At 38.1% G+C, this 27003-nt stretch overlaps 1 protein-coding gene across 2 annotated transcripts in view; it reads left to right on the forward strand.

Annotated features, from left to right (window-relative positions):
- GRID1 (glutamate ionotropic receptor delta type subunit 1) overlaps positions 1-27003 on the forward strand; it is a 552748-nt gene that overhangs the window by 420667 nt on the left and 105078 nt on the right. For both annotated transcript variants that reach the window (XM_054163347.1, XM_009901703.2), the window contains exon 5: positions 13537-13590. In XM_054163347.1, the coding sequence (XP_054019322.1) occupies positions 13537-13590 (54 nt within the window). The remainder of the gene's footprint in view (positions 1-13536; positions 13591-27003) is intronic.

Here is a 27003-nt window from a genome sequence, read left to right on the forward strand (position 1 = left end):
ATATGTATTCGGGTCTAACTGGGTGAACAAATTACTATATAATGGACAAGAAATCTCTGGTAAGCATCTGGTGGTTTTCAATCTGATGAAGTTCCAAATAAAATATCTTTTTTATTATTATTATTTTTGTGTGGGTGTGTGCTATGTTCTCTGACTCCATGACCTTGTTTTCATAGCAGTTAATTTCACCATAATGGTATCTGGTTTCAGAAGTCATCATCTTCATAAATGCTTTCTAAATACCTCTGTATTTATTATACTTCCTAGTTTACTATCATAGATAATTCCTTTAATAGTATTTGTCAGGATCATTGCTGATAATATCTAATAACCAACTAAAACTCTCAAGTTCAGCAGGAGTAACTGCTGAGAAAATAGGATAACTAAAAAACCTCAAAACCTAAGGACAGCAGAGAAAATTTGAATTTGTTCAAGGTCCTCTGTTATGAAGCTAGGAACCTTGTCTATACCTGGCTTCATGCAACTCCTGATTGCTCCATCCAACGAGATCTATTTATTATTTATTTGTTCACCTCTGGCACTAAGATTTTAAAATTTATTAAAAGCACACCACCCCTTCAGAACTTTTTTTATAGGTGAATGTTTTTATTCTGTATGTCAACTTTGAATGTAGAGCCACTATTTCACAAATTCTTTCTTTCCTTTATTATGCTTCCCTGACATTACACAAATTCAGCCTGTTTTACCATGATGCCCCTATTTATTTCTTTGCTGTCTATTATCTTCCTATAAATGTAATTCCATTTTTTAATATAATGCCATAACTTTGTATTCTTCATATTGCTGGTTTTACTTCTTGCACTGCTCTGTTTGGACATGGCTGTTGGTATATCCTCATTATCATATTTTTAAATTTTCACAATTTCAAAGTAGTTTTAGAGACTGTGAGTACAAGCTGTTCTTTAATGTTTAATTTTCTCCCAGTACTTTCCAACTTTGTCCCTCAAGGCCAGCACTGAAAGTCTTAACTGGAAGAATCACCTAAGAAAAGTACCTTTTAATGAGAGTACTTTTCAGTAATTGCATGTACTGTTTCTTTTTACCAAAAGTCTTTTTCTATCTGTTCTGCTTCATTAGCTGCATCCTGTTTTAATGTGCACTGTACATCTATCTCATCTATGTATAAATATTACTTTATCCACCAGTAACTTTACAATGACACACGGCCTAAGTGAAGAAAGATTTTCTTTCTTTCTTTCTTCTTTTCTGCCTCAAGGCCATGTTTTTTGCCCTAGCTTGGTGACCTTTTCCTTCTGTGCTCTCTGATGTCAGGCCAGTCAATTTGTCCCTCGTTCAATTTAACAGTTCCAGGGATAGTGTGAGTTTCAAACCTTCTCAATTTTACTTTTTCTTCATCTAGTTTGTGGTTGCTTCCTCCCTCCCCTGTCCATTTCCCTCTCTCCATTTATATTCTTTAAACTTCTGTATGTAGTTCCATCATCCATAGGTCTCAGACCTTGGATTTTATCTTACTCTGTGCTCATGGGGTTCCTCTCTTTTTTTGCTTCTTTTCTTTATGCAAGCATTTATCTTTCTCTATGCTATCTTGCTCTGTTTTTATTTTCTTGCTGTATTTGACCACTCCTCTGTCTTTGTGTTCACATGCTCCTGGTCTTTGTCTGTAGGTACTTACAACTCACATTATGACAAATGAATATTTTATCTATTCTGTGTGATCCCTTCAAAACACTTCTGAATTTCTTCCATGTCTCCAGATGCACTTCTAGTCCTTCATTCATTCCTTCCATTCTCTCTCTCAGGTGATAGTGGTATGTTCCCATCAAGGAACTACTTAAGGATGTGTCTTTATTCATATTTTCAGCTAGCAACGTTTATTGAAATGTTCTTTTCAGCCTCCTGTAAAAGCAGATATAACCTTGATAGAAAAAGACAGTTCATTCTGAGGTCTTGTTTTTATTTCCTCTCTTTATCATTACATTTAATAATGTTTCACAGACTTCTCATTTTGACACTTTCTGCTTACTGACTTTCCAAGACATGGGCTTTTGAAAATTTTCCCTGGATAAAATATATTTTTTTCTTTTCTTTTTTTTCCGAGTCTTGAAATGAAACTGCTCACTAGCCAAAGCTGAAGAGAGCTGCAATATGCACTCAGATACATGGTGTTTGTCTTGCTCAGTAGTTTGATGTGCCTAAGTAGATTCTGCAAACTGAGAAGCTTGATCATACCGCAGACTTTATGAGCAAAGCTATAACCTTGCCGTACTCTTCTGAGTAACTGCATGCAAGCATTCAAGAAAAGTAAACATGTTTTCCAATCAAATATTCTTATGCCCCATTTCTGTAATATATCTTTTTAATATTATTCTTGCTGCCAAAGCTATAGCTGATAAAGTCTCTCAGTAATGAAATAACCACAGGGGCTCTAGTCCATGTCTGCAAGCTTTGAGACTGCACAGGTGCAAAACATCATGGGTTTAACCCAAATGGTAAATATTTGAACACCTGCTTGGAAGAAAAATCTGTGAACACAAAGTAAACTTGTTTATGCCTGCATCCCATTGGGGTGTACTGCCTATGTACACTGTGCTAGGTGTCTGCTGCCTTTGCTTAGCTTTGTTGAGCCTGTAAGGCTTTGCATAAAGTCGTTAAGATTGTGGACTTAAAAAGGAAGAGGTAGCCCTTCTATTACCACCATTACTGCTCCCAAAGCAGCCTGAAAGAATTATCATTTGGCAAGTACACAGAAGTATCCTGATGGGTTACAAAGAAAAACAAATATTCTTTCCTTTTGGCAAAGATGATCAGGAAGATCCTTCTGGTTTGATATGGGTAAGGTGATCTTTAAGGTGGTGTCTAGTGCTCACACAGCCTGTGGCACTGTTTGTGCATGTAAAATGCACTATGACTGACAAGAAGGTTCTCAGACCTGTAAGGATTTTGCTTTATTTATGTACTTATTTTGCAATTTAAAATAAGCATGCTGCAGGCAGAAGAGGACTGGATTGGAAGTGATTATTTTTGAGGCTAAGACTAGTGTCATCCTCTTTCCATTAAAAACAGACAGGATTTTAAAGGATTTAAGAGATTCCATGAGTGTGACCAGATTAAATATGGATAATGGATAGGGTAAACTTTGATATAGATATACCTTTCCAAGTTCACAACATTTAAAAATCCATAGCCTACATAAAACAGCAGCCTTTTTCTGTGGTAGACAGCTTTGTGCCAGAGGCAATGAATCAATATTAAACCCATAAATTCATGAAAATCAAAGTGGTTCCTTCACCCAATAGCTGATTCTTTCAGTTCGGAGTTTATGAGTTCTCGTGCTGTCAACCTGGACAGACCGGAGAGTTGGGCAGGGTGAAATTTAATGAAATACAAGGACAAGTGTAGGGTCTTGCATCTGGGAAAGAACAACCCCAAGGACCAGTATAGTGTGGGGAGCAGCGCAGAAGAAAGGGACCTGGGAATCCTGGGGGACAACAGGTTGACCATGAGCCAGCTATGTGCCCTTGTGGCTAAGAAGGCCAATGGCATCCTGGGCTGCATGAGAAGGGGTATGGCTAGTTGGTCCTGCAACATTCTCCTCCTCTTTTACTCTTCCATGGTGAGGTCACACTTGGAATATTGTGTCCAGTTCTGGGCTCTTCAGTTCAAGAAAGGACCTCAGGTTACTCCTTGAGAGTCCAGTGCAGAGCTGCAAAGATTATGAAGGGAGTGGAGTATCTCCCTTATGAGGAAAGACTGAGGAAACTGTGTCTCTTTAGCTATGACAAGACTGAGAAGTGATTTCATGTTTATAAATATGGGAAGAGTGAACATCAAGAGGAGAGAGCCAGGCTTTTCTCAGTGATGGGCCATGGGTGCAAGCTGGAACATAGGAGGTTCCATGTGAGCATAGGAGAAAGTTTTTCACTGTGAGGGTGACAGAGCACTGGAGCACAGAAAGGTTCCTTCCCTGGAGACTTTCAAAAGCCACCTGGATGTGACCTGCTCCAGATGGTCCTGATCTAACAGGGAAGTTGAACTACATGGTCTTTCAAGGTCACTTCCAACCCCTAACATTCTGTGATTCTGTGAAATCAGGAATATTTAAATTGTGTTTTGATTGTTTGGTACTGTGTGCATGTTAGAAAGCTAAGGAGTTTGCATCTTTCTTTAATGACCTAGTGGCCATATGTTCTGTATACCTACAAAAATAAAAGTCTGAAAAATGCCATGCAGACTCTGTGAAGTTATATTGAACTTCCAGTGCAAGCTAAAGTTTGTGCTTAAGTTGTTTCTGAATAGAGCTGAAAAATCCCAGTATTGGTGGTGCACATTGAAATGTATTATACCCTGACTATGGAACGACTACTCATTATGAGCATAGAAACCAATTGTACATGCTGAAAATAGGTTTGTTTACCTAGGGTCTATGCCTAAAAGGCTCTTTCAACATTCATGTTTATGTTTATTCAACCCAATGTAGGCATTTCAAACAAAACAGAGAACTTGAACTGCTAAATTGTTGCAGTGGCAATTTCTTATGTTAATGGGAGGCAGGACAATCAAAGCAAACCAACCAATGAAACCCAGGCTCCAAATGCTGGCCAGTTTCGATGAATTTTAATTTTTCTCTGAAGTTTGGCTCTTTCAATAGTACAGTTCTTAACAAAGCATTACAGAATTAGGAAGGCATTCCAGAAAGGTCTGGACAGGATAAATCAATGGGCTGAGGTTAATGGAATGAGATTTAGCAAGACCAAGTGCTTAGTCCTGCACTCTGGTCTCAAAAACCCCAAGCCATGCTACAGGCAGGAAGAGTGGCCGGAAAGCAGCCACCCGGTGGAAAAGGATCTGAAGGTGATGGTGGATGGATGGTTGAAAGTGAGACAGCAGTGTATTAAAAACAGTAAAAACAGTGTGTCTTGCAGGAGTAGGGAAGTGGTTGTGCTCTTGGTGAGGGGTCACCTCAGCCTTGGTGAGGCCACAGCTTGAGTACTGTGTTCACTTCTGGGTGCCACAGTATAGGAAAGATATCGAAGTTCTGGAGGGTGTCCAGAGAAGAGCAATCAGGGTAATATGGGGTTTGGAGGGCATGGCATATGCAGAGTGCCGGATGGAGCTGGGGTTGTTTAGTCTGGAGAAGAGAAGACTAAGGGGAGAGCTTACTGCTCTCTATGACTACCTCAAAGGAGGTTGTATTGAGACTGGTGTTGGCCTCTTCTAAGTAGTGATAAGATGAGAGGAAATGCTTATAATTTGTACAGGAGAGGTTTAGATTAGACATTAGGAAAAACTTCTTTACTGAGAGAGTGGTGAGGCATTGGAACAGGATGCCCTCAGAGGTGGTGGAGCTGCCATCCCTGAAGGTGTTCAGGAAGCTGTAGATGTGTCACTTCAGGAGATGATGTAGTGGTCATGGCAGTTATGGTTAGACTTGATGATCTTAAAGGTCTTTTCCAGGGTAAATGATTCTCTGAAAATCTGAGATGTTATAATAGGATATAGATGTACAAGCCTGTTATCTTCAAAAAGCAATCCAGTGAGAAATTCAGTTAATCTTTTAAAATATTTCATTGTTTCTTCAAAATCATTTCAGCATGTGGCTTTGGTAGAATTTTAAGTACAGGATTTATGAGACGTTCTGTTCTTTAGTTAGCATTAGATTTATGTCTTTACAGAAATGTTGCTTTCTGACAGCTGGGCAATTATTTGGTGTCACCACTGTGCTGCGTGGTTAAATGGTCAACAGTTATCACGTTTATAAATAGTATGTGACAGGTGAGCTTTGAAAAGTAAATTCTTACTGAATGCTTTTGGAAGAGTTCCATATACTGTACTTTACTTTCATGCATCATGCCATGCATTAAACAGAAAGGCAACAGAAACTGACTATAATAAGCATTACCTAATAAATGGAATAAGATTAAATAGAAATCCCAAAGCATTACCTTGAAATGATTAAGGCTAAAACAGTAGGCAGTGTCATATGTATTACAGTAATTATTCAAGAATATGATAGCCATGTAGACAGGAAGATTTCCAGTGTATATGTCCTCTTCTCCCATTTTTTTCCTTCTTATCTTCTTAATCTTCAATAATTCTCTTGATTCACATTTAACTTTTATGTAGGTTTTCTTCCATGTATATATATATATATATAAAAAATTATTTTTTTTTCTGATCACCTATGACCTAAGTAACTGGCAACACTAGTGCAATAAAAGGTTTAGAATTTACTAATGGTATATTTCCTTTTGGATTATTATTAAAACACATTGTGCAAAATGTCATATACACTTGCTGGTTAGCATTCATCAGCTGCAGTGGTGTGTGCTAAAAGCTGATGAAGATTTAGGTCATATTTACTCCTGGTTCTGTGAAATATGTTTTTAGCAACTGAAAATAGAACTCAGTTGTGGATGGTGTTTGAGACTTTGCTCTGATTTGTTGTTTGTTTTTTTTTTTTTTTCTTTACCTCTCTACCTCCAAGCCGACTCCAAATTATTTCTTGGCGAATTTGCTCATTCCCTTTCTTTTTTTTTTTCCCCCTCTCTATTGGGAAGGAGGAGGGGGGAGCTGGAGAGGGATTCTCAGCCTTGCCCCCATCTGAGCTCTTAAGTCCCAGTTAAGGCTCAAACCACCACATATGTTCATAAAGCATAGACCAAGGATGAAGTTATAGGCAGAGTGAATTATCAAGAAATGTGGATGTTAAAATCACAGTATGCTTGTGGTTCATTAATCCCTCTTATGCAGCTAATATGTACCCATATTCAGAACTGACAGCTTGTGTTGTAAGTGTAGGGAAATTAATTGTATCATTGATGTGAAATAGTAATCATTGAAACATAGGGACTCAGTGAGCCTGTTAAGTGGCTTTCTTTAAGTGTGTACATGAACATTTCTAGGAAGATGTTCACAAAAAGGAAGAGTATAGAAATTCTGGCAAAATCTTTTATTAAAGTGCAAGTTGTTCATGGACAATTAAGTTCTGTAAGAAAGGGTCAGGTTCTCTGAATTTTCTTATATGCAGAAGTATGTTACAAAACCTCTTTATTTCCCCACTTTACCATTTAGAGAAAGAAGGATTTCCTATTTCACTTTCAAATGACATTTAGAAATTTTAATTAACATATATTAAATGAGAAAAGTAAACTTACGGTCCTGATTCAGTTTACTGCAACTAAGCTTTTCCTCTTCTTCTAATACCTGAAGAGATCCTACAGGAAGGCTGCAGCGTGACTTTTCATAAGGGTGTCTAGCAATAGGTCAAAGGGGAATGGTTTGAAGCTGAGGTAAAGTAGGTTTAGACTGGATCTTAGGAAGAAGATCTTCAGTACAAAGGTGGTGAGACTCTGGAACAGGTTGCCCGGGGAGGTTGTAGATGCATCTAGCTGAATCTAGTTGAGAGGCACCCCTGCCCACTGTGGGGAGGTTACAGTAGATGGTCTCTAAGGTTGCTTCCAACCTTGGCCACTCTATGATTCATCTGGAGTTGGGATGTTGTATTGTGGCTTGGAAAATTTCAGTTTAATTCCTGTATTAATTGTATCATTACTTATTAAGCTTTAGAAATGATACCAGTTTGGGATATTCTTTAGTACAGTATAGATCCTGTAAAGAGTTTTTGTTTTTTTTTAAACTTATAAATACTTTATTGTAATGCTAATTTATTTAATTTTAATCTGTTAAATATTATAGGATTTTTCTCCTCTGGACATACTGGGCCAAGAGGTATTTGTTTTTAAAAGTCAACGGAAAGAAAGGTTCTAATGAAGTGCAAGAATCTCAGTAACTACTACAGTGAACATTTTTTTCTATGACTTTCTATTACCCATCTGCTCTACCAGAGCTGACTTCTTCCGATCTGCTGTCTTAACTTATTTACATTCAAGACATACACAAAGGTTCTCAAATAAACAAGTGCACTTTGATACTATCCCAATTAATTACTGTCAGATATATAGCACTGGAAACTTAGTTGGTATCTCTTTTTTTTGCATCTAAAACAGTACGCTGAGTCCTAGGATGTTTTCCTGGACATTTAAATAAAGGATGAAGCATATTAAAAAGGTAAAAGTTCATGAAAGTCAGGAGCTGGAGCTAGTTGGGCTTCAGCTTACAAAATGCTATAAAAATAATAGAGACATTCTTCCCCCCACCCCGTTGTCTTTTTACTGTAATAGATGGTTCTGAATATTTTTTCTTATGTTTTTGTGGGGAGTTTTGAGTAGTTGAGTAATTTTTTCAAAGATGTGAAGGAAACAACAACCACCACCAAAAGCTAGCTTTGTAATCAAGTCACTGGGATAATAAAATCTGGAAACTTTTCTTTTTGAAGCATCTTCAGTGGCAAATATTAAGAGATGAGGTAATGAATTGTAAAGGCTGAGACTGATTCCTTATGAAAGATTTGCAAAAAGCTGAGATTCAGGCCCTCTTTACTTATACCTTCATTATGAATTAAAAAAAAAAAAAAAGACGAAAAAATGTATTTATCTGTCATTATCATACCACTTGATTTAGAAATATCAAGGGGAAGATGACAAATGATCCCAAAGAATGAGAGGTTTGTGATATATGACTGTGATAAAGGTGTATCTGTTTCTTTATTTTCCTTTATTTTGTGGTAGTAAATCTGACCTTGAGTATTTCTTAACCTCACCACCAATTGTCTTGCTCTTCTTCAGAAGCTCACAAGTTGCTGTGTGCTTGGTTTTTTGCTGTAAGAGTCCTGGGGGGCTGGCTGTTGCAGGCTGGCTGGCTGGCAGGGGTCTGTAGTGGGTTGCAAGGTGTAAGACAGCTGCGTAGGAGGAGCTTTGTAACAGGGCCTGGTTCCTGGGGCTGTGGTCTTGAGATGGTCAGGTGTATCTGCCAATGTGTCTACAGAACACTCATCATGTTGCAGGTGTATCTGTTCTCTATTGCCAGCCACAATTAGTCATTGGTTGGCAACAGCTTTGGGTTTGTGCTATTTGTGTATCTCTTGGGAAACTCTTTCCAAATGATTTTGTAATTGTGAACTCCCTAGTTACAAACCACCTCCCCTTTCCCCCCCACCTCCCACCCCCCCCTTCTAGAAAGCTATTATGCTCTTTATCATTACCTGTATTAAGGTAAAGGATGTGCTTTACTACTTTGATATCCCTCCTAGCCAAACACTATATATGCTCCATCATAGATTTTTAGGGAGGCAGCTCTTGTTTCCAAAAAATGGAGACACAACAGGACCATCTGTGTTTGCCATCTGCAAGACATTTCCTTCTAGGGTCCTAGGGTTTGTTATGGGGTTTCCAGACATTTCTACTGCCCCTGGGAACACAGTAAGGAAACAGGTTTGTAAATTTAACATAGATGCATGTAAGCCTAAACTCTTCTGCACACCATGCTGTTACTGGAACACAATCTGCCTGTCTCTGAACACTTGCCAGCACCTCTAAGTTATGTCAAGCCAGTCATTCCTACATTCCTTTGTACACACTCTGCTTTTTCTTGTTCATACCAAGGCTGGAAAAGGAGCCAGGTATTGTAGGAAAGAGAGTTTCCTGTTATTTGCCAGCTATTACACACTTAAAAATGCTTCTAGTTGAGACGTTTTGAGAAGGTCAAGAAAGGATTGTTTGTATTGGTTTTGGTGTTTTTTCTTCTCTGCAGAACTGCTTTATTTCTGACCATAGCAGTATTTATTGCTAACTTTATTAACTTGTTTTAATCCTGCAACTACTGTAGATAAAATAATGAACAAATTACTTACTCATAGAGGCAATGTAAGAACCGATTCTCAAATGTATTTTAATAAAATAATGTTGTCATGGATTATTGGCAGTAAATTATTTTAAGTTATACATTTAAACATAAACAAAGCCATATCTATGAAAATATTTTTAACCATTTTTCATGAAGCATCTTATTTTCTTTATCATTGTTGGGATGAGATGTTGTAAATCTTAATGCTCGTATGTTGATTTTTAGTGTCTCCTTAACTCATTTCTACTGCAAATGCATTCTACTAAGAGATTGTAAACACTTTTCCCTGTTTAGTACTTCCTTTCCCCTCTTCTCAGACTGACACAGTTCTGCTAATATCATTTATATGCTGTCATTAATACTGGTCCACCGAGTTAATTAATGTTCTCTTATTTTTGTCCTGCAATTTAACATTTGGCTACTGAAATATATTTGGAAAGGAAGAAGGGCATGCAGTCTCAAAAAACTCCTCTTTTTTTCCAAAGTTGCAGAAGCTGTTTGCCAGCCTAAGAGAAAATACAGGGAAGATGGATGTTCTTTAACTTCCAGTGTGCTCTTTATCTCAGAAGGGGATTTTCTGTTTGATAGAAGCATTGTGAGTCATTACTCCCAAGTATCAACTAGATTCTATGTACATATATATTATATAAATAACTAGGGTATTTTGCACCCATAACAATAATTTTCTACAATGAAACTCATAACATACGACTTCTGTCCCAATAAATGGCAAAGGTTTTCCTCAGCCATAGCGATCACACACATTCCTAGGGTACTTACTTCAATTCAGGGTGCATTTATGAAATAGATGACATAGATTTTATTTGTTTTTCTTTTTGAATGGATGAAGACACAAGTTTATACAAATGGCAAGATCTTGAAGAGCTTGAATAATTAACAACTAATTAAAAGCAGGTGACCATCATTTTCCATGTGCTGATACTTTTTCCTCTTTATACAGAAAGAAACTCCAAAACTCCTTATGCTATGAATGTATAATTTCTTATTTATTCTGAGAATTCTAAATCAATTGTTTGATGATATCAGAGATCTCCAGGACCTTGCTCTTCACAGCTCTTAACTACCATTAGCCTCCAGCAATTCACCTCTGATACACCAGTGCTATCAGGAGGTTGAAACCTCCAAGATATATCTTTCAGTGGTTAATTTTCTTTAGTATTCTTTAGGACAGCAAGTCTGTAAATATGGTGCAAAATCTGAAGCACAAAATGCAAGAAGTTTCTGCTTCCTCTCAGCATGAGTGAGGTTTGAATAGTGCTTCATCCTATGTATTGCAGCTGTAAATATATCTAAGTATCTATAGATATTTAAACTTGCATACTTACCATGAAGTACATTTCAGGCTTTTAGAGTGCAGCTATTGTCTTTGGTAGGAGGTGCTGAATGGTCTAGCATGCTGAGGATTCTTAGCAACATTGGTTTAGGCACCTCATGTTAAAAGCTTTGGCTCAGATATGTGAACCCAGAGGAATGAGTTGCAATAATTCATTTCAAATTCCCTGGCTTTTGCAGCTGCCCAGACATAGCATTTATTCATACAAATTGCTCACTCTTGCAGGTAAATCACAAAATTTAGCCAATGCAATAACTCTGCACCTGAGCACTATTTAGTTCTGCTTTGCTAATGTTGGCAGCGCTTTACTTTTTCTCTACATGTTACAGCACCTGGCTATTTTGGCTTTGTCTAAACATGTTAGAGGGGTGAATAGGGAGAAAATCTACAAGTTTCTGTCCTCATTTTCATTACTGCTAGCTTTCTGAATAGCTGCAATTCCTCACTTAGGTGGTTAGATTAATTCTCCTGCCAGTTTAAAAGTAATGCAAGGGATACAATTACCCAGGGAGGCAATTTTTCACTGCACGCTTAGGAGACAATTACCTTGTCAGAAGTATTGTTACTATTGGTTCTCATCAGCTGTGACACCAGTGATAGTTGATTTTCCATAATTCTCTTTGTGTTGCTGGTTATGATACTGTGCCATTTCTGTGTTGTTTTTTAACTTCTTTGTGATTACTCTTTTGGGCTGTTTGTCTCTCTAAATGAAGTACTTGACCTTGTGGACAAAAGAAATAGATTGAAGGATGTGTTTAGCCCACAATTTTCTCTTAGCTTTGTGCACACTTAGGCAAGTAACTTAAAATTTGGGTGGTTGGTGATTGTGTTTTGTTGGTTTTTTTTTTTTAGCACTGTATAAACTAGAAGTACTGTTCAAAATGTTGGTGTAAGTAACTTAGCCAATTTTTGGTGTTGATTTGGTTTGGGGTTTTTTTGGTGTGGTTTTTTTGTTTTGTTTTGGGTTTTTTTTGGTTGGGTTGGGTTTGTTTTGGTTTGGTTTTCTTTTTATTGGCTAGGATCGGGTAACAGTACTCCCTTCACCTATATTAAGGATGGATATCATCATCTTTCACCGTTGCATTATATGTTGTGGGTGTTTATTCTGAGACAGTCATCTGTAAACAGTGTCATGAGAGAAAGTGATTCATCCCATCTGACAGTAAATACCTGAGAGGTTTATTATGCAGTGCATTCTGTAGAGGAAAGTGGTTGATGATGTTCCTACCCAGTCCAGCGCTGCAGTCTACAGAGACTGTCTGTACTGGTGCAATTTTATTTGAGGCCATACAGGACAAATAGAATGAAGAAATTATCCAGATTAAAAAAAAAAAGTGAGAATAATTGGAAGTATTTTGTTCATCTGTATGTGTTTTTGGGTTTTGTTGGTTGGTGGTTGTTTTTTTAGCCAGGTTTATTTCAGTTATTCATGACACTATGTATAACACAGTGATAAAAGTATCTGTTTAATAAATGGGGTCATATTGTCACAGAAGAATGAGGTGGTAGAAGGCAGGGAGTTTCAAAACTTGACATACAAGTGTGCACTGGGACTGTCCTGTTTTATTAGGTGTGATGAATCCACAATAACTGTTAATTTTTTAAGCAGGACATTAAGAATATCATTATTTCTAGTATAATGTATACCTCTTAGTGCTTGATACTGCTTAATTAAACTATATTTATTTGTTCCAACCAAAGAGTGCAGTTAGAAACTTATGTGCATATTGCCAAATCCTTACTGTGAGGTCCACAGTACTAGTTGGGCTGTTTGTGCTAGCAAACTCCCCCTGTTTCAGCATCTTAGTGAACCATGAGGGTTATATGTGCATGGATCAATATGCTGTCTGATGAGATGGACTGTCTCTTTCTAAAATGTAGTGATTGCCCAGGTCAACACCAGGAAGCCAGAAAAAGTGTTCACGCAAATCCCAACTTTCTCCTGTGTCTTATGCAAATATAAAGAGAGGATGATTCCTATGAACTTTACCTGCATGTCTCAGTGTGGTTTTTTTCATTAAGTAGGTTAGCTGACAATTAAACTGAGTTCTAATAAGGAAGTATATAAGGAAGTATATTTTGGGAGGCATACTGAAACAAAACCCAGCTTTCTAGCATGCATTAGATATATTATACACAAGTCAAAGCTGAAGAACTGCCTGTTCCACTGAACACAGGATCATAGGATCTGTTATCATGTTGATGTATGCCCTACTTCAGTATGCTGCTGTGGTACATCTAGGGACTATCTTCATGGTACAGTGTACTTTGGTTTAGATACTAAAGCCAGAAAAATGTGACTACCACCAATAAGATACTGTTCCATGAACCAGCAGCGGAAGAAGTGAAAAGAACTATACTGAAACAATGCCAACAGTGTTTTTAAAATGTAAGGTCTTCCAGGAATGTTTCACTTGTTTTATTTATTTTTATTATTATATTTCTTTTTATTTTTGTAGGCTGTGGAAACCAACCTTGCATCAAAGGATAGTCATTGGGTCTATGTAAATGAGGTAAGAAAGTCAAAAGGGACAACATAGCTTGATTCGTTCACTCATCACTGTCTTCTTTTTCATGTGTTTTGACACACCAAACTGAGCATACACTTAGCATTTTTGCTTTTCAAATGGTACAAGATGCAAACTATGATGCCATTGCTTGTCAGTCTCAGTTTAATTGGCACAGGTTGAGTACCCAAAGGTCAAAATAAATCTCCCAATATACCTCACAGAAGCAGGGAGACTTTATTTTTACCTTCATGTTGACCTTACCTCACTAGCTATTTAGGAAGCAGAGAATACAGCAAAAGAAATATCATGTAGAAGCATGTATCTCTGCCAGAATCTCACCCTTTGCTGCTGCGAAAGTCTGCACTCATATATCAGGACAGGAAAGATGACTGGAACTGGCTGCAGGCTTAACATGTTTGAATATGCATTTACACAACATATGGGTTGCAGTACTTTGTTGATGTTTTGGCCAAGGTCCAGGATAGCATAGATTTTTAAATGTGATATTTCCCCTTTTCAGCAAATCCTGTCCTGCTACTATGATTATTTATTGTACCTTAGTACCCTGATGCCCCATTGGGAATCACTGCAGAGTCATATTTAAAAAGCAATGGACAGCTTGAAGTGTTGTACCATATATAATACTTTATAAATCACTGATTGTTCAGGATAAATGGAACTATTTTATGTATTTCTGGGTTTAACAGTGGTTTATTAAGAGATAGCAAAATATCTGAGTTTAAAAGAACTGTGTTCACTGTCTTATTTTTAAATTATAGATGCAGAACTTCTAATTTAGTAACCACTTCCTTTGTTAATTTCTCATTCCTTTCTTTGCATCTAGCTAATAATTTGGATAGGCTACTTTTAATAGCAACTATGAATTGTATTGTGTGACACCTGTAATTAAATAGAGGCTAACAAAAGTGAGTGAAATTTCTTCTTCTAAAGACTTTAAAAATTCTTTCTATTCCTTGTTACATTTAAGTACCTCCTGATTTGTCAGTTGCAGTAATGACCCACTCCAAAATATGAGCAAGATGTCCAAAAAGCCACTGTTTATATTTGTGAATTTCTTATTGCTGCTGTTCAGATATTAAGCCCCTTTTCATGAAGCCTGAATCTGTAACATCACTAACAAAACCCTTCAGCACTTGTACACAAACTTGTGCATACATATACATATGTAGACACTTCACACAGGATGTCAAGTCTGTTTTTATTCTTGGAACTTTTTTTTTTAACTCATTTATGGCTAGAGACTGGGTAGGGAAGCTATGATAACAAAGTGGAAACCTGAAGTGTAACCTTTTAGTGAAAAACATTAGTGTACATAGTGATAAATACCTCAAAATATAATTAAATTGAAACAGACAATTATAGAAGGAAATGAAACATTAGAGAACACTTTGATGACAAAAACAGAAGGAAATGTCTTCATTATTCTCTTCTTAATGGCAGAGTATTGAACTTTGTGTGCTTAAAGGTACTGTGGAAAGATATGCTAAGTATCCACATGGATGTATCTGTAGAAAGATGGAGGTTCCTTATGGCTTGCTTCTTATTTATTAATATGCATATCCCTATGCTAGCAAGAGAACAGACTGATCATGCTTTCCATGTACATGTTTCTGCCTGGTATCAGTGAGAACTGCATGGGTACTTAATGGAAAATATATTATTATTTGACTGGCTTTTGATTGGTGCTGTGATTTGCAGAATAGAATTAACTTTTATTCCTAACAGTCACATCAGCTCTTTTTGATGTAATTGTACACAGAATCACACAGAACATTAGGGGCTGGAAGGGACCTCGAAAGATCATCTAGTCCAACCTCCCTGTCAGAGCAGGATCACCTAGAGTAGGTCACACGGAAGACATCCAGGAGGGTTTTGAGTGTCTTCAGAGAAGGAGACTCCACAACTTCCTTGGGCAGCCTGTTCCAGTGTTTTGTCACCCTTACAGTGAAAAAGTTCTTCCTTATATTCATCCTATGCTCCAGCTTGCACCCATTGCTCCTTGTCCTATCACTGGCTCTGTCCTCTTGACACATGCTCTTCATGTATTTGTAAACATTACCAAGGTCACCTCTCAATCTCCTCTTCTTGAAGCTAAAGAGACCCAGCTCCCTCAGCCTTTCCTCATAAGGGAGATGTTCCATTCTCTCCATTATCTTTGTGGCTTTGTACTGGACTCTTTCAAGCAGTTCCCTGTGGTCCTTCTTGAACTGAGGGGCCCAGAACTGCACACAATATTCCAGATGCAGACTCACCATGGCAGAGTAGAATAATTCCACATAAGCAGCAAGCCAAAAGTAGTCCATTATATAATTGAACCAAACACTTGGACCAAATACTTAGCCAGACTTCTTTTACTCCCAGGCGGAGTGAAAATCATATACTTTTCTCTTCACCTTATGGTCTGTGTAACTTTATCCCATTGCAAGGAGAGAGGCACAGTGGCTCAAGGAGCAACAGATGAAAAGGACACAGTGACAATTATTTTCATTGAGATTTCTCATATGAAGAGCATTGGATTGTAAAGAGGGCCTTTAGGCCTTTCTAACTTCAGGGAACCATTTAAGGGCCTGGTACAGGTTAGAGTGCTGATCTTGATCACTTTATCACAATCTGCACTGTCTCCCACCTCTCGTCAAGCCAATGAGGATCTGAATCTTGAACTTACCTTGTTATAGACTGTACTATATAGTACAGTCACATTTCAAGAAAAGATTTTATTGTTGTCTTACTTGAATTAAATCTACTCTCTTTGGTTGTCAAAATATTTTCCTTGTGTGTCTGTCACCTACATATTTTGTTAGGTAAGAAAAACTACCAAGTTTCTGATGAGTTAACTTTAAACTGTATGGCTGGTAAGTTTATTACACAGGAAATGAACCTATGTGAAATACAAGAGTTGGTCTTAAATTCCAAGCTGCAATGTTAAGATTCTGCATTTTCTAAATTCCAAGTATCTAAGTCTTTGTGCTGAGTTATCTGCTCAGCTTGGATGCCATTGCTGATGCAAAAGGACTTGGTTCTACCTTTAGAAAACAAAGGTGGTGAATTGGGAGTTGAAGTCACTGTGTGGAGTTAGAGGGCTGAAGCATTACATGGCCAATCTTTCAGGATAAGGTAATGCAATGGGATGGGTCTTTGCAGGCAATATCATACCCTCATATGTCCTCTTTGAAGCCAAAGTCATAAAAACCTTACTGCTGTAAAAATATATATTTAAGTATTTCTACTTTTCTCATTTCAGACATTTTATGTTTCAGAATTGCATACCTGTCAAAAGTAGTGGAGATTTGAAGGGGAAAAAAGAAGTATTTCTAACCACTCTCTCCCTTTAAAAGTATATTTAATCATCTTCCCTTTTATTCATCTCTAAATACTAAATCATTCTTAAATTCATTTAAGAGTCTACCTGAATGCCATAGATATTCAGAAGCAAGAATATTTGTGATTTCTATATAAATCCTTGCAAAAGGAAACAACTATTCCGAATAATGACTATTCCATGCTTAGCTTTGTCTCTAGAATAATCTGAAACATTTTATTACCATTGGGAGTTGCCAATGACCAGCAATTTTGACCCTAAAGAAGATTTGTTAGAAGATCTCTGGTGTTTTGCTGTTTATGCCTTTAGGAGTTGATGAAGTGACCAGCTTTGCTAGTATATGCTATTTCTTCTTGTGTCATGACTGGCAGCATTGTAGAAGCTCTCCCTTCTGGGGTGTTTATTTTTTGCCTTTTTCTCCCTTCGATTTTGTGGGGGATTTTGTTTGTTTGGTTGGTTTTTTACTTTATTTTTATTTTTCTCTTACATTTCATTCTCATTGTTGCCTGACATCAAGCATCTCTCTTGGTTTCTCCTGATATTTTTCATTTTCCCCTTTTCTTTTTCTGCCTGTTTGGTGAAAATGCCGTGCATTGCCCAGGGCATATGTCTGTGGGAGAGGCACTTGAGAAATACTTGAAAGTGAATTTGTATGTGGTTGTACTAGGAACAATGGTTTAGGATTCTGTGGCTGCTTTTTCATTAAGAGCAGCAGTGGGTCTGGGGGTATAAATAGTACTAGAAACTATATGTCCCTTTCTGTGGGATATTTTGTGGGTTCAAAATGCTCCAAGCAGAGAGAAAAGGCAAAGGAATTGTTCAGCAAAATTGGAATTCGGACTACAAAAAAAAAAAAATCAAATTAAACATGGTACTTTATTTCCTGGTATTAATCTATTTAATTCTAATCCCAAATTTATAAAGATCATTATTTTCACATGTGAATTAGTAAATTGCACAAAGCAATCAACTACTCTTCATGGAAATGGAGTGGGTACTGAATTTGACTGATAATTCAGATGAATTGTTTCACTGTTTTCATTTCTTTCCTTTAATTTCTTCTGCAACAAAATTTGATGACTATTCATAAGCTTAACTCAAAGTTTTATGACTTGGTATGACAATGCCCAAGGCTACTGGTGAACTTGCATAATATTTTATGGAGAACATACAAGGATGAAGAGAGGATTGTGTAGCACTGCATGTGCAAACCATACCCACTTGCTCTGAAGCTAAGGAATGGTGAGGGTCAAACTTGCTGAATGGAAATACACAAAAGACAAATGCCAAGGAAGACTTTTTTTAGGAAATGCATTTTTGATAGAAATTCCCCAAAGACCAGAAACTGAGATAATGGAGGATTTTAATTGCCTTGGCAGTTGAAAAGATAATGTTGGGACACAGAGAAGGCTTCACAATTTCCTATGACTAACAACATTTTCCCTACATGTTTAAAAAGTTAAGGCATCCATCAGTTCAGATTGCATAATGGATAAGGAAGAGCAGGCTAAGGAAGTCAGAAGATAACTGGTACAAAAATGATTGTGAGAGGGTAGCCTGAACTGGTGAATAAGATGAAGAAGTGAGATAAAGAGAATAAGGATAATGAACATAAATAAAAAGATTGTCCAGTTCTACAAGTTTAGGGAACTAGTAGTGCTTTTGGAAAGATGCATAAGTAAAGGATAACAGAAGAGCTGTGAAGTTCTGTCAACTTGAAATCAGAGAGGAATTCTTAAGAAAAAGTGATGAAAAAAAATAAAGGCTGGAGAGGAGTGTAAAAATGTAACACAATAATCATGAAATGAGGGTGAAGTGCATAGTGACATACAAGGGTTCATAAAAAGGAACAGGAAAAGTTTAGATTATAGGAGAAGATAAAGGAAAGTTTAAGGTGATAATGGATAAGTCAGGTTTAAATGCTTTTACTGTCTTAGTTGATTCTAGCTTTGTAGAAACAATTAATTGTAACCATACTGCTAAAAACACAGTTTAGTAGCTCCAGTTTATTTAAATAAATCTGAGGCACAGCACCAGATAAGATTCAATATAGAGAAGTGCTAAGTACTTCAGGTATGTCTACAAAATGAGGTATAGCTGGTCAAGGTCTGCAGGAGCAACTTAGAATCCTTGTGGATCAAACCCAGTATCAATGAACATTATTGTGATCTTGCAAAACAAGCAAATTTACTCCTCAGCTATCTTGTTGGAAATAAACTCTGTAAGATAAGAGAAGCAATTATTTTGCTTCGTTTGACATCAACTTGGCATTATTGGAACAGTTTTTGTTATTGGTGAAGATCTAGTTTCAGTAACAAATCTCAAATAAAATCATGAAGCTGTAGGAAATAAAGTATTCAGTGGTTGGAAGACAGTTGAAATTATTGTAAGCTTTAATTGAAATATAAAACTAAACTCTAAGATACATAAAATGATGCTTTTGAATATTTTCTCATTTCAGTCCACAGCAAAGATCCTGGTTTGGAGAAGTTGGTGGCAGTAAGCACAGAGAAACTACTATAGCAATTGCAGCTGTAAGGAATTTGGTTAAATTCTAACTAACTCTGAAGATACCTGTGAGAAGCTCTTAGAGCTAAGGAGAAGGGACAAGTGAAGCAGGAAAGAAAGGTCTTGTCATTTCTGTAGAAGGAATGGATAAAAGATTTAGAAATTGGCAAAAATATGCATTAAATCAGTATCAAGAAGCCTTACGCAGAAAGCAGAGTGCTAAGGAACTTGGGGAACTCTGAGCTACGTTAAGATGATATCCAGGTCACTTGAATGCAAGTCAAATATTTAAGACAGCAGTTGACCTTATTCCTTTTTGGACAGATGATGCTTTCCAAATGATTCTGGTATTGCTGCCAGCAGATGAATTTCTAGATCTTCTGTAAATAATAAAACTTTTCCAAACTGAACCTAGCTAATCAGTCAGAACAAAGTGCAGAAAAAGATTATTGATGGGGTTTTGTTTGTTTGTTTGTTTTGGGGGGTGGGGGTGGGTATGTTTTGTTTGGTTTTGTTACTTTTTTTCCTTCTTCTTTTCATTTTCCCTTTCAGAGCATTTGGTCAAAACATGTTTCTGTTAATCCCCTTCTGGACACTAGCTCAGTTGTCTTTTCTGCTGTTTTCATAGGTCTCTCTATTTCACCCTATTTCACTGTCTGCAGGATAAGAATGTGTCCCATTATCTCTCTCCTGGTGTGATGTATTTCTTAGTTTCCATGTCTATCCTGCAGCTCAATTGCTTCTGCCAATAGTTGTTTTCTGTCCTTTCACCCTGTCAGACATGCCCAGCATATATCCATAGTTACCCAATCTCTTGATTTGATAATCAGAGGGCTTCTCAGCTATCATCATCAAATAATTTCTTTCTTATTTTCCTCTACAAAATCTTTTTTAAAGGTTGAGGAAAATGAACAGAAAGTAGATTAGTGATTGCCAGATAAAAGTTATCTCAGCAACCTACTTTTTTCCCCAAGGGTAGAATGCAGGAAAGTGTTAGATAATGCATGATGAACAGTGTTTTTAGCACAAGACTTGTAAAATAATCTTGGGGAAACATGAATTTGGATCCTCTTATGAATTCAGAGTTCTTCACTTTTGTTTAAACATCCCTTTCCCTCTCCCTTCTTTCCCTCTCCCTTCTTTCCCTCTCCCTTCTTTCCCTCTCCCTTCTTTCCCTCTCCCTTCTTTCCCTCTCCCTTCTTTCCCTCTCCCTTCTTTCCCTCTCCCTTCTTTCCCTCTCCCTTCTTTCCCTCTCCCTTCTTTCCCTCTCCCTTCTTTCCCTCTCCCTTCTTTCCCTCTCCCTTCTTTCCCTCTCCCTTCTTTCCCTCTCCCTTCTTTCCCTCTCCCTTCTTTCCCTCTCCCTTCTTTCCCTCTCCCTTCTTTCCCTCTCCCTTCTTTCCCTCTCCCTTCTTTCCCTCTCCCTTCTTTCCCTCTCCCTTCTTTCCCTCTCCCTTCTTTCCCTCTCCCTTCTTTCCCTCTCCCTTCTTTCCCTCTCCCTTCTTTCCCTCTCCCTTCTTTCCCTCTCCCTTCTTTCCCTCTCCCTTCTTTCCCTCTCCCTTCTTTCCCTCTCCCTTCTTTCCCTCTCCCTTCTTTCCCTCTCCCTTCTTTCCCTCTCCCTTCTTTCCCTCTCCCTTCTTTCCCTCTCCCTTCTTTCCCTCTCCCTTCTTTCCCTCTCCCTTCTTTCCCTCTCCCTTCTTTCCCTCTCCCTTCTTTCCCTCTCCCTTCTTTCCTTCCCTCTCCCTTCTTTCCTTCCCTCTCCCTTCTTTCTTTCCCTCTCCCTTCTTTCCCTCTCCCTTCTTTCCCTCTCCCTTCTTTCCCTCTCCCTTCTTTCCCTCTCCCTTCTTTCCCTCTCCCTTCTTTCCCTCTCCCTTCTTTCCCTCTCCCTTCTTTCCCTCTCCCTTCTTTCCCTCTCCCTTCTTTCCCTCGCCCTTCTTTCCCTCTCCCTTCTTTCCCTCTCCCTTCTTTCCCTCTCCCTTCTTTCCCTCTCCCTTCTTTCCCTCTCCCTTCTTTCCCTCTCCCTTCTTTCCCTCTCCCTTCTTTCCCTCTCCCTTCTTTCCCCCTAGACATTCCTATTTTTATATGTGCATCATCTGATGCCCATCAGCATGGGCAATTTTTCATGGTTTCATTTTCACTCGGGTAGAACCAAGACTGTCTGATAGACTGGAATTCTGCTCAATCTTTCTCTATATATGGAATATCCAAAAGGGTTGCTTTGTTGGGGTTTCTAAACAAGAATATAATACATTTGTAATTATTTCTTTTTTTTTTTTTTCATTTCTCTGCACTACCTTTTTTTGTTTTGAAAAAAACCCGGACTTTGTAATGATAGTGCACAAATGTAATTAGGGCAAGGATTCTAAAATCTTCAAATGACACGAAAATGCAGACTGAAAAAAAAGGAACAAAGGAATTAATAGAAATACAAGGAAGCAACTGCACGGAACACACTGTGGAAAAATCCTTACGATTTAACAAGTGACTTATTTCAATGCAAAACTTAACAGTGTACAATTACAGTATCAGTTTTAGTCCAGGAACTCTATATTTACTGCTTGTCAAAAAAAAACCCAAACAACTTACTTCTTTTCTGTGGGCTGTTTTTTGACAGCGCAGAATTTTATTTTATTCATTTATTTTCACAAAACTGCATCATTTTCTTATATATGCCTGAAAGGTATGCATGTACATGAAACTGTACTGCATCTGTAGCTGCATCCTGCACAAAGAAATTCACAGGCTTCAGAATTGGCATAATTCTAATGCTGCTAAATTGCAAAAAAAAAAAAAACAACAGCCTTAGTCAGCTAGTAGCAAGGTCAGATGAGCTTTAATGAGTTGTTTTATCAGGGAAGTCCACATTAAAATCCATGGTGACTATTTTGTTTTGTCCAGCTTTTGATAATGTTTTGTTTGTTGTTTCTTTTTTTCTTTGTGAGATAACTCCTCTTTCCTGTTGAACAATACTTAGTTAAATCAGAGGATCTTTTACTGTATAAGCACTCACTACAATCTGAGAAAGAATTCTGGGCACTCTGTGCAGTCCTTATACACAGAATTAGAGATAATTCAATAAAATTATAAATACATTCCTGAAAAGGTATTTAGGAACATCAGGTTGAAGGAAGAGAAGTGAGGTAGTGTTAGATAATGTGGGAGCACAATGAGAGTGGGAGTTGGGTGCTTGCTTGTATTAAAATGTATTTTCTGTGCTGAGATCTACTCTGCCCTGCTGAGGCCACACCTGGAATACTGTGCCCAGTTTTGAGCTCTCCAGTTCAAGAGAGACAGGGATCTGCTAGAGTCCAACAGAGAGTTACCAGGGTGATCACAGGACTTAAATATCTTCCCTATGAAGAGAGACTGAGAGACCTGGGGTTGTTTAGTCTTGATAAGAGAAGGCTGAGAGGGGATCTTATCAACATCTATAAATATCTGAGGGATGGCTGTCAAGATGAAGGTACCAGTCACTTTTTAGTGGTTAACAGTGATAGGACAAGGAACAATGAATAAAAGCTAGAATATAGGAGGTTCCATGTCACACAAGGAGATGTTTTTTTATGGTGAGACTGCCCAGAGAGGCTGTGGGGTCTCCTCCTCTGGAGACTTTCAAAACACACCTGCATGCATTCCTGTGTGGCCTGTTCTAAGTGATCGTGCTTTGGCAGTGAGGTTGGACTTGATGATCTCTAAAGGTCTCTTCCAACCTCTAACATTCTGGATTCTGTGATTGTGCCCTGGCTTTAAAGAATTAATATTTATGTATATACATGTGTATGTCTGTTCATGTGCAATGCAAAGGAGCCAGCATAATATCAAAGTTGAATAAATCTGTGCACAGGGTAAGTTGTCATGATCATTTTTAAAAAGGATGTTTTCTGGATTTTCAACAAATGAACAAATGTCTTTTTATAGATGTACATATTGCACTGAGGGGAATTACATTAACCCAACAAACAGAATCCATCCTTATTCAAAAGGTCCACCTGAATCTGTAGCTTGTCTCCATGAGCATCCTTGTCCTTGTTGCCATTCAGTTTAATCCTCCAGTTTTCTCAGAGATGTGCTTTCTGGAAATCTGTTTTGGTTCTTTAAATTATTAATGTCATTAAAATTTATAATTTGCTGTCATCACCTCTAGGAAAATAGAGATTGTAATGCAAAACATAATTGTCTCATTTTGCAATTTGTGTTATGATACTCGAACAAAACTGGAGCATATTTAAATGTTCCCCTGAGCAATATGGCTAGGTACTGCAAACTCACTGAAGTTCTCTGTGTGCAGATAAATAAATAGATAAATGAATTCCCTAAATAAATAGATGAATGAACTCCACAAATTCTTCCAGTGTTGAGCCAGGAGGTGAGAACTACTAGGAGCCTGGGTGAATAGTTAGTCTTACACTTATGTCTGCCAACCAAAACTTCTAAGTGCTCCCTGAAATATTTCAAATAGTCAAACTCCTTTCCTCAGTAAAGGAAAAATCCAGGATAAGGGCACTTAGATAAGAGAGCATATTTTATCCCTGGGGAAACTGCTCTCTCCCCATCCTCATTCAAGAAAACTCAGTATTTTCAAGCCTGAGCACAAAATATTATTAAAGTTGCCAAAGAGTTAAACTCTTTAGCCTTCCTTAAACACATCCTTGAAATGAGCAGGAGCAGGGGTCTGTATTAAGATGATGCAGTAGCAACATCATGGGATCGTGAAATCCAAAAAAGTGGGCATGTGATATGGAATTTTGTAAGGAGAAAAACTGCCTGGCCGAACCAGCTGATAACCTCTGCTTATAATACAGCATTCACGCATGGTGTGAATGGTAATCATTGTGTGTTGTCTTGTGCTGTGTAATGATCCAAGAACAAGATTGTAAATTTAGTCGACATTTCTTTAGAGGAAAAACAACAACAAACTCTCAGAAGAAATTCATCCATCTGCATAGTTGTCAGTTTCACAGTGTAAAGAAAATTTTCATTTTGTGTGTGAGAAAGAAAATGTGTTGCTTTTAATCAAATAAGTAGATTAACAGACTTTAATTGTAAGGTTGGTGTGAAGTGGTTTTTCCCCTGTGACTCCAAGGCATAGAACTACTTTTTTAATATATAACTGTAACCCTGATGGCTGTATGAGCCCAATCCAGATATCCTTCATTTTGCTTTTTTGCCTTGTTGGTATTTTTTTTTTCTCCTGTATTTCTCACAGTCAGAACATGGGTGACCTTTCTGCATGTGACATTTAGAGTTTCACTTGATGCTATGCCAGGGCCATGAGCATTCTGGAAATGCATCTGTGGGCCTGCCTGTGCCAGGCAAGAGGAAGGGGTGCAGTCTTCCAGCCAGGGAAGCTTCAGTCAAGCTGCTCTGTTGTGCAATGGTAGTGACCTGCTCTCCCCTGCAGTTGAGGCACCTGGCCATGCTTTTGCGCTCCTGAACCTGCTGGAGGTGCCCTGTGCTGCTGTACCACCCTATGAACTGGCATGGAAGGGCCCTTTATCTTTTGGAGCACCAGCTCAAAAATGTAGAACCTTTTGTTCCCAGCTCTCCCAACAGTCTTTTTTTTTTAAAATATGTATTTGGTTTTCTAAAAAACAGCCTGATTTCTAAAAGAAATAGATTATTTTTATGGTATCGATGTCCAGCAGCAGAAAACATACAGGAGTTTTGTTCCCTTTGGTGTTTATGTACTGAACTGAGGCATTGAAGGGTTTGTCTACTGTCATATGTCCCCACAGAAACAGGTGGCACTTTCACAGCCAGATATAGCCCAACTTAGATTCTAAATTTCCCTCCAGAGGCTCCCATTTTTCTTCTTCGTCTGTAGAGTATCTATGCTTTTATGTTCAGGACTCACTTGGTGCCCATAGCAAAGTGGGAAGAACCTGGGATAATGTGTGTAAAACTTTAATCTCCACTACCTTACTTCAGGAAATCCCATGGAAGAAGCAATTCTGGTCTGTTACACAGAGGTTTGTGTGTCTCAGTTCAAGCATTGACAAAGGTTATGAGATGGCTTTGAAAGGCAGTGAATCATTTGGGGAGTTTGTGATGTGAGTTGAACTGAAAACTGGGATGATTTGTGACTTCTTTTTCCTTCTATTTCTATCCACTCAGCCTGAGCTTGCCTGCCAAGGGATGCAGCCTAGGGGGTTATGAGTTAAGGCTATCCCATAAAATTACCCCTCCCTTAGACCACAGCGCAGACACACTGTGTGACTTTAACACCCCTCAGACACACAAAAAAGAAGTCTAAGGATGCAGTCTGGTGGGATCGCTAGAACGTGTGTATCTCCTACAGTGTGTCCCAGGAAGGCTACAAGTATTATCCAGTATTTTCTATTAAGCCTCAAAATCTTTGGCTTCTATAAGAGTATATTTATTTTCTGATATTCTGTTTTCATGCTACACCAGTTGGTCTGTTGTTAATGCAATGAATTTCACTTTCTGCAAAGTTAAAAATTCATGTTCCTAAAAAATGATGGGAAATCATCAAAGAATAACTAAATTGAGCCAAAGCTACAGTACTAGTGAACTGTAACAAGTAATTATAATAACCCCATGGTCATTTCACTCACAGCTTGATAGAGTAAATGGCAAGAAAACAATTTATTTTTTTAATTGAATGTTAAAATTATGGGGCCAAGTTCACTTCTGGTGATGAGACACCGCAAGGCATCAGCCCTGTTGAGCAAGTAAGTATAGCAAGTAACACAAATTATTTGCAGCCCCCTAACCTGCAAGGAGCTGAGAGCAGCCCTGTACAGGCTGATCAATGGCTTGGCCCAGCTGTGCAGCCAGTGTGTGCTGCAGATGGGCAATATGGCTTGCAGATGCTACTGGTGGCCATGGTGAAGAGCTGAGATGTTAAGCTGCTCCCCATAGTGGAGGCACACAGGGCAGTGAACAGTCGTCTGTGCTGCTACCTGACTGCCTGTCTTTCCTCGCAGTGAACTCCTGGTTAGAAATAGCCACCACAAGCTATATTGCTGTTATGATTTCAGGATCAGTCAAGCTTGTACTTTTCAAACTGTTTATTCTGGGGTAAAAAACCAAACCAAACCAACAAGCAAAACCAACCAAAAGGAAGAGGACTTGGTTCTGTGGCTTTTTTACAACACAAAACTCAAATAGCATGTATTTGAGTTGACTTCAGTTGCGCTAGAAGGGTAGTAGACGAAGGCTGTGTCCCAGGATGTATTAGGAGGCTGGAACAAGGAAAGGTCTGTGAAGAAGCTTTAGGCAGTGCAAAGCCTGGAAAGAAGAGCAGCTTGTCCTTGACATCTCATTGTATCTAATCCCAAATTATTCTATGTGCACAAACTTTCATTCTAAATGTTTCAACCCCTTCCATGAAGTTTCTCCTATTTTTTATACCCAAATACAGATAACCTCAAAAGATTTCCTTGAAACGTTACCAGGATTAGTCAGCAGAAGTTATCTACTATTCTTAAGGGAAAAGTGTACTTTCTTGTGACATTATTCTTAGGTGCAAGGGCCATATTTCCTAAAGATGGCTACATCATCCATTTGTTATTTTGTTCTGGGGATGTAGTGAATTTCTATTAAACTAA

This window comes from Dryobates pubescens, chromosome 8, assembly GCF_014839835.1.
Source record: "Dryobates pubescens isolate bDryPub1 chromosome 8, bDryPub1.pri, whole genome shotgun sequence".
Classification (NCBI taxonomy): Eukaryota; Metazoa; Chordata; class Aves; order Piciformes; family Picidae; genus Dryobates; species Dryobates pubescens.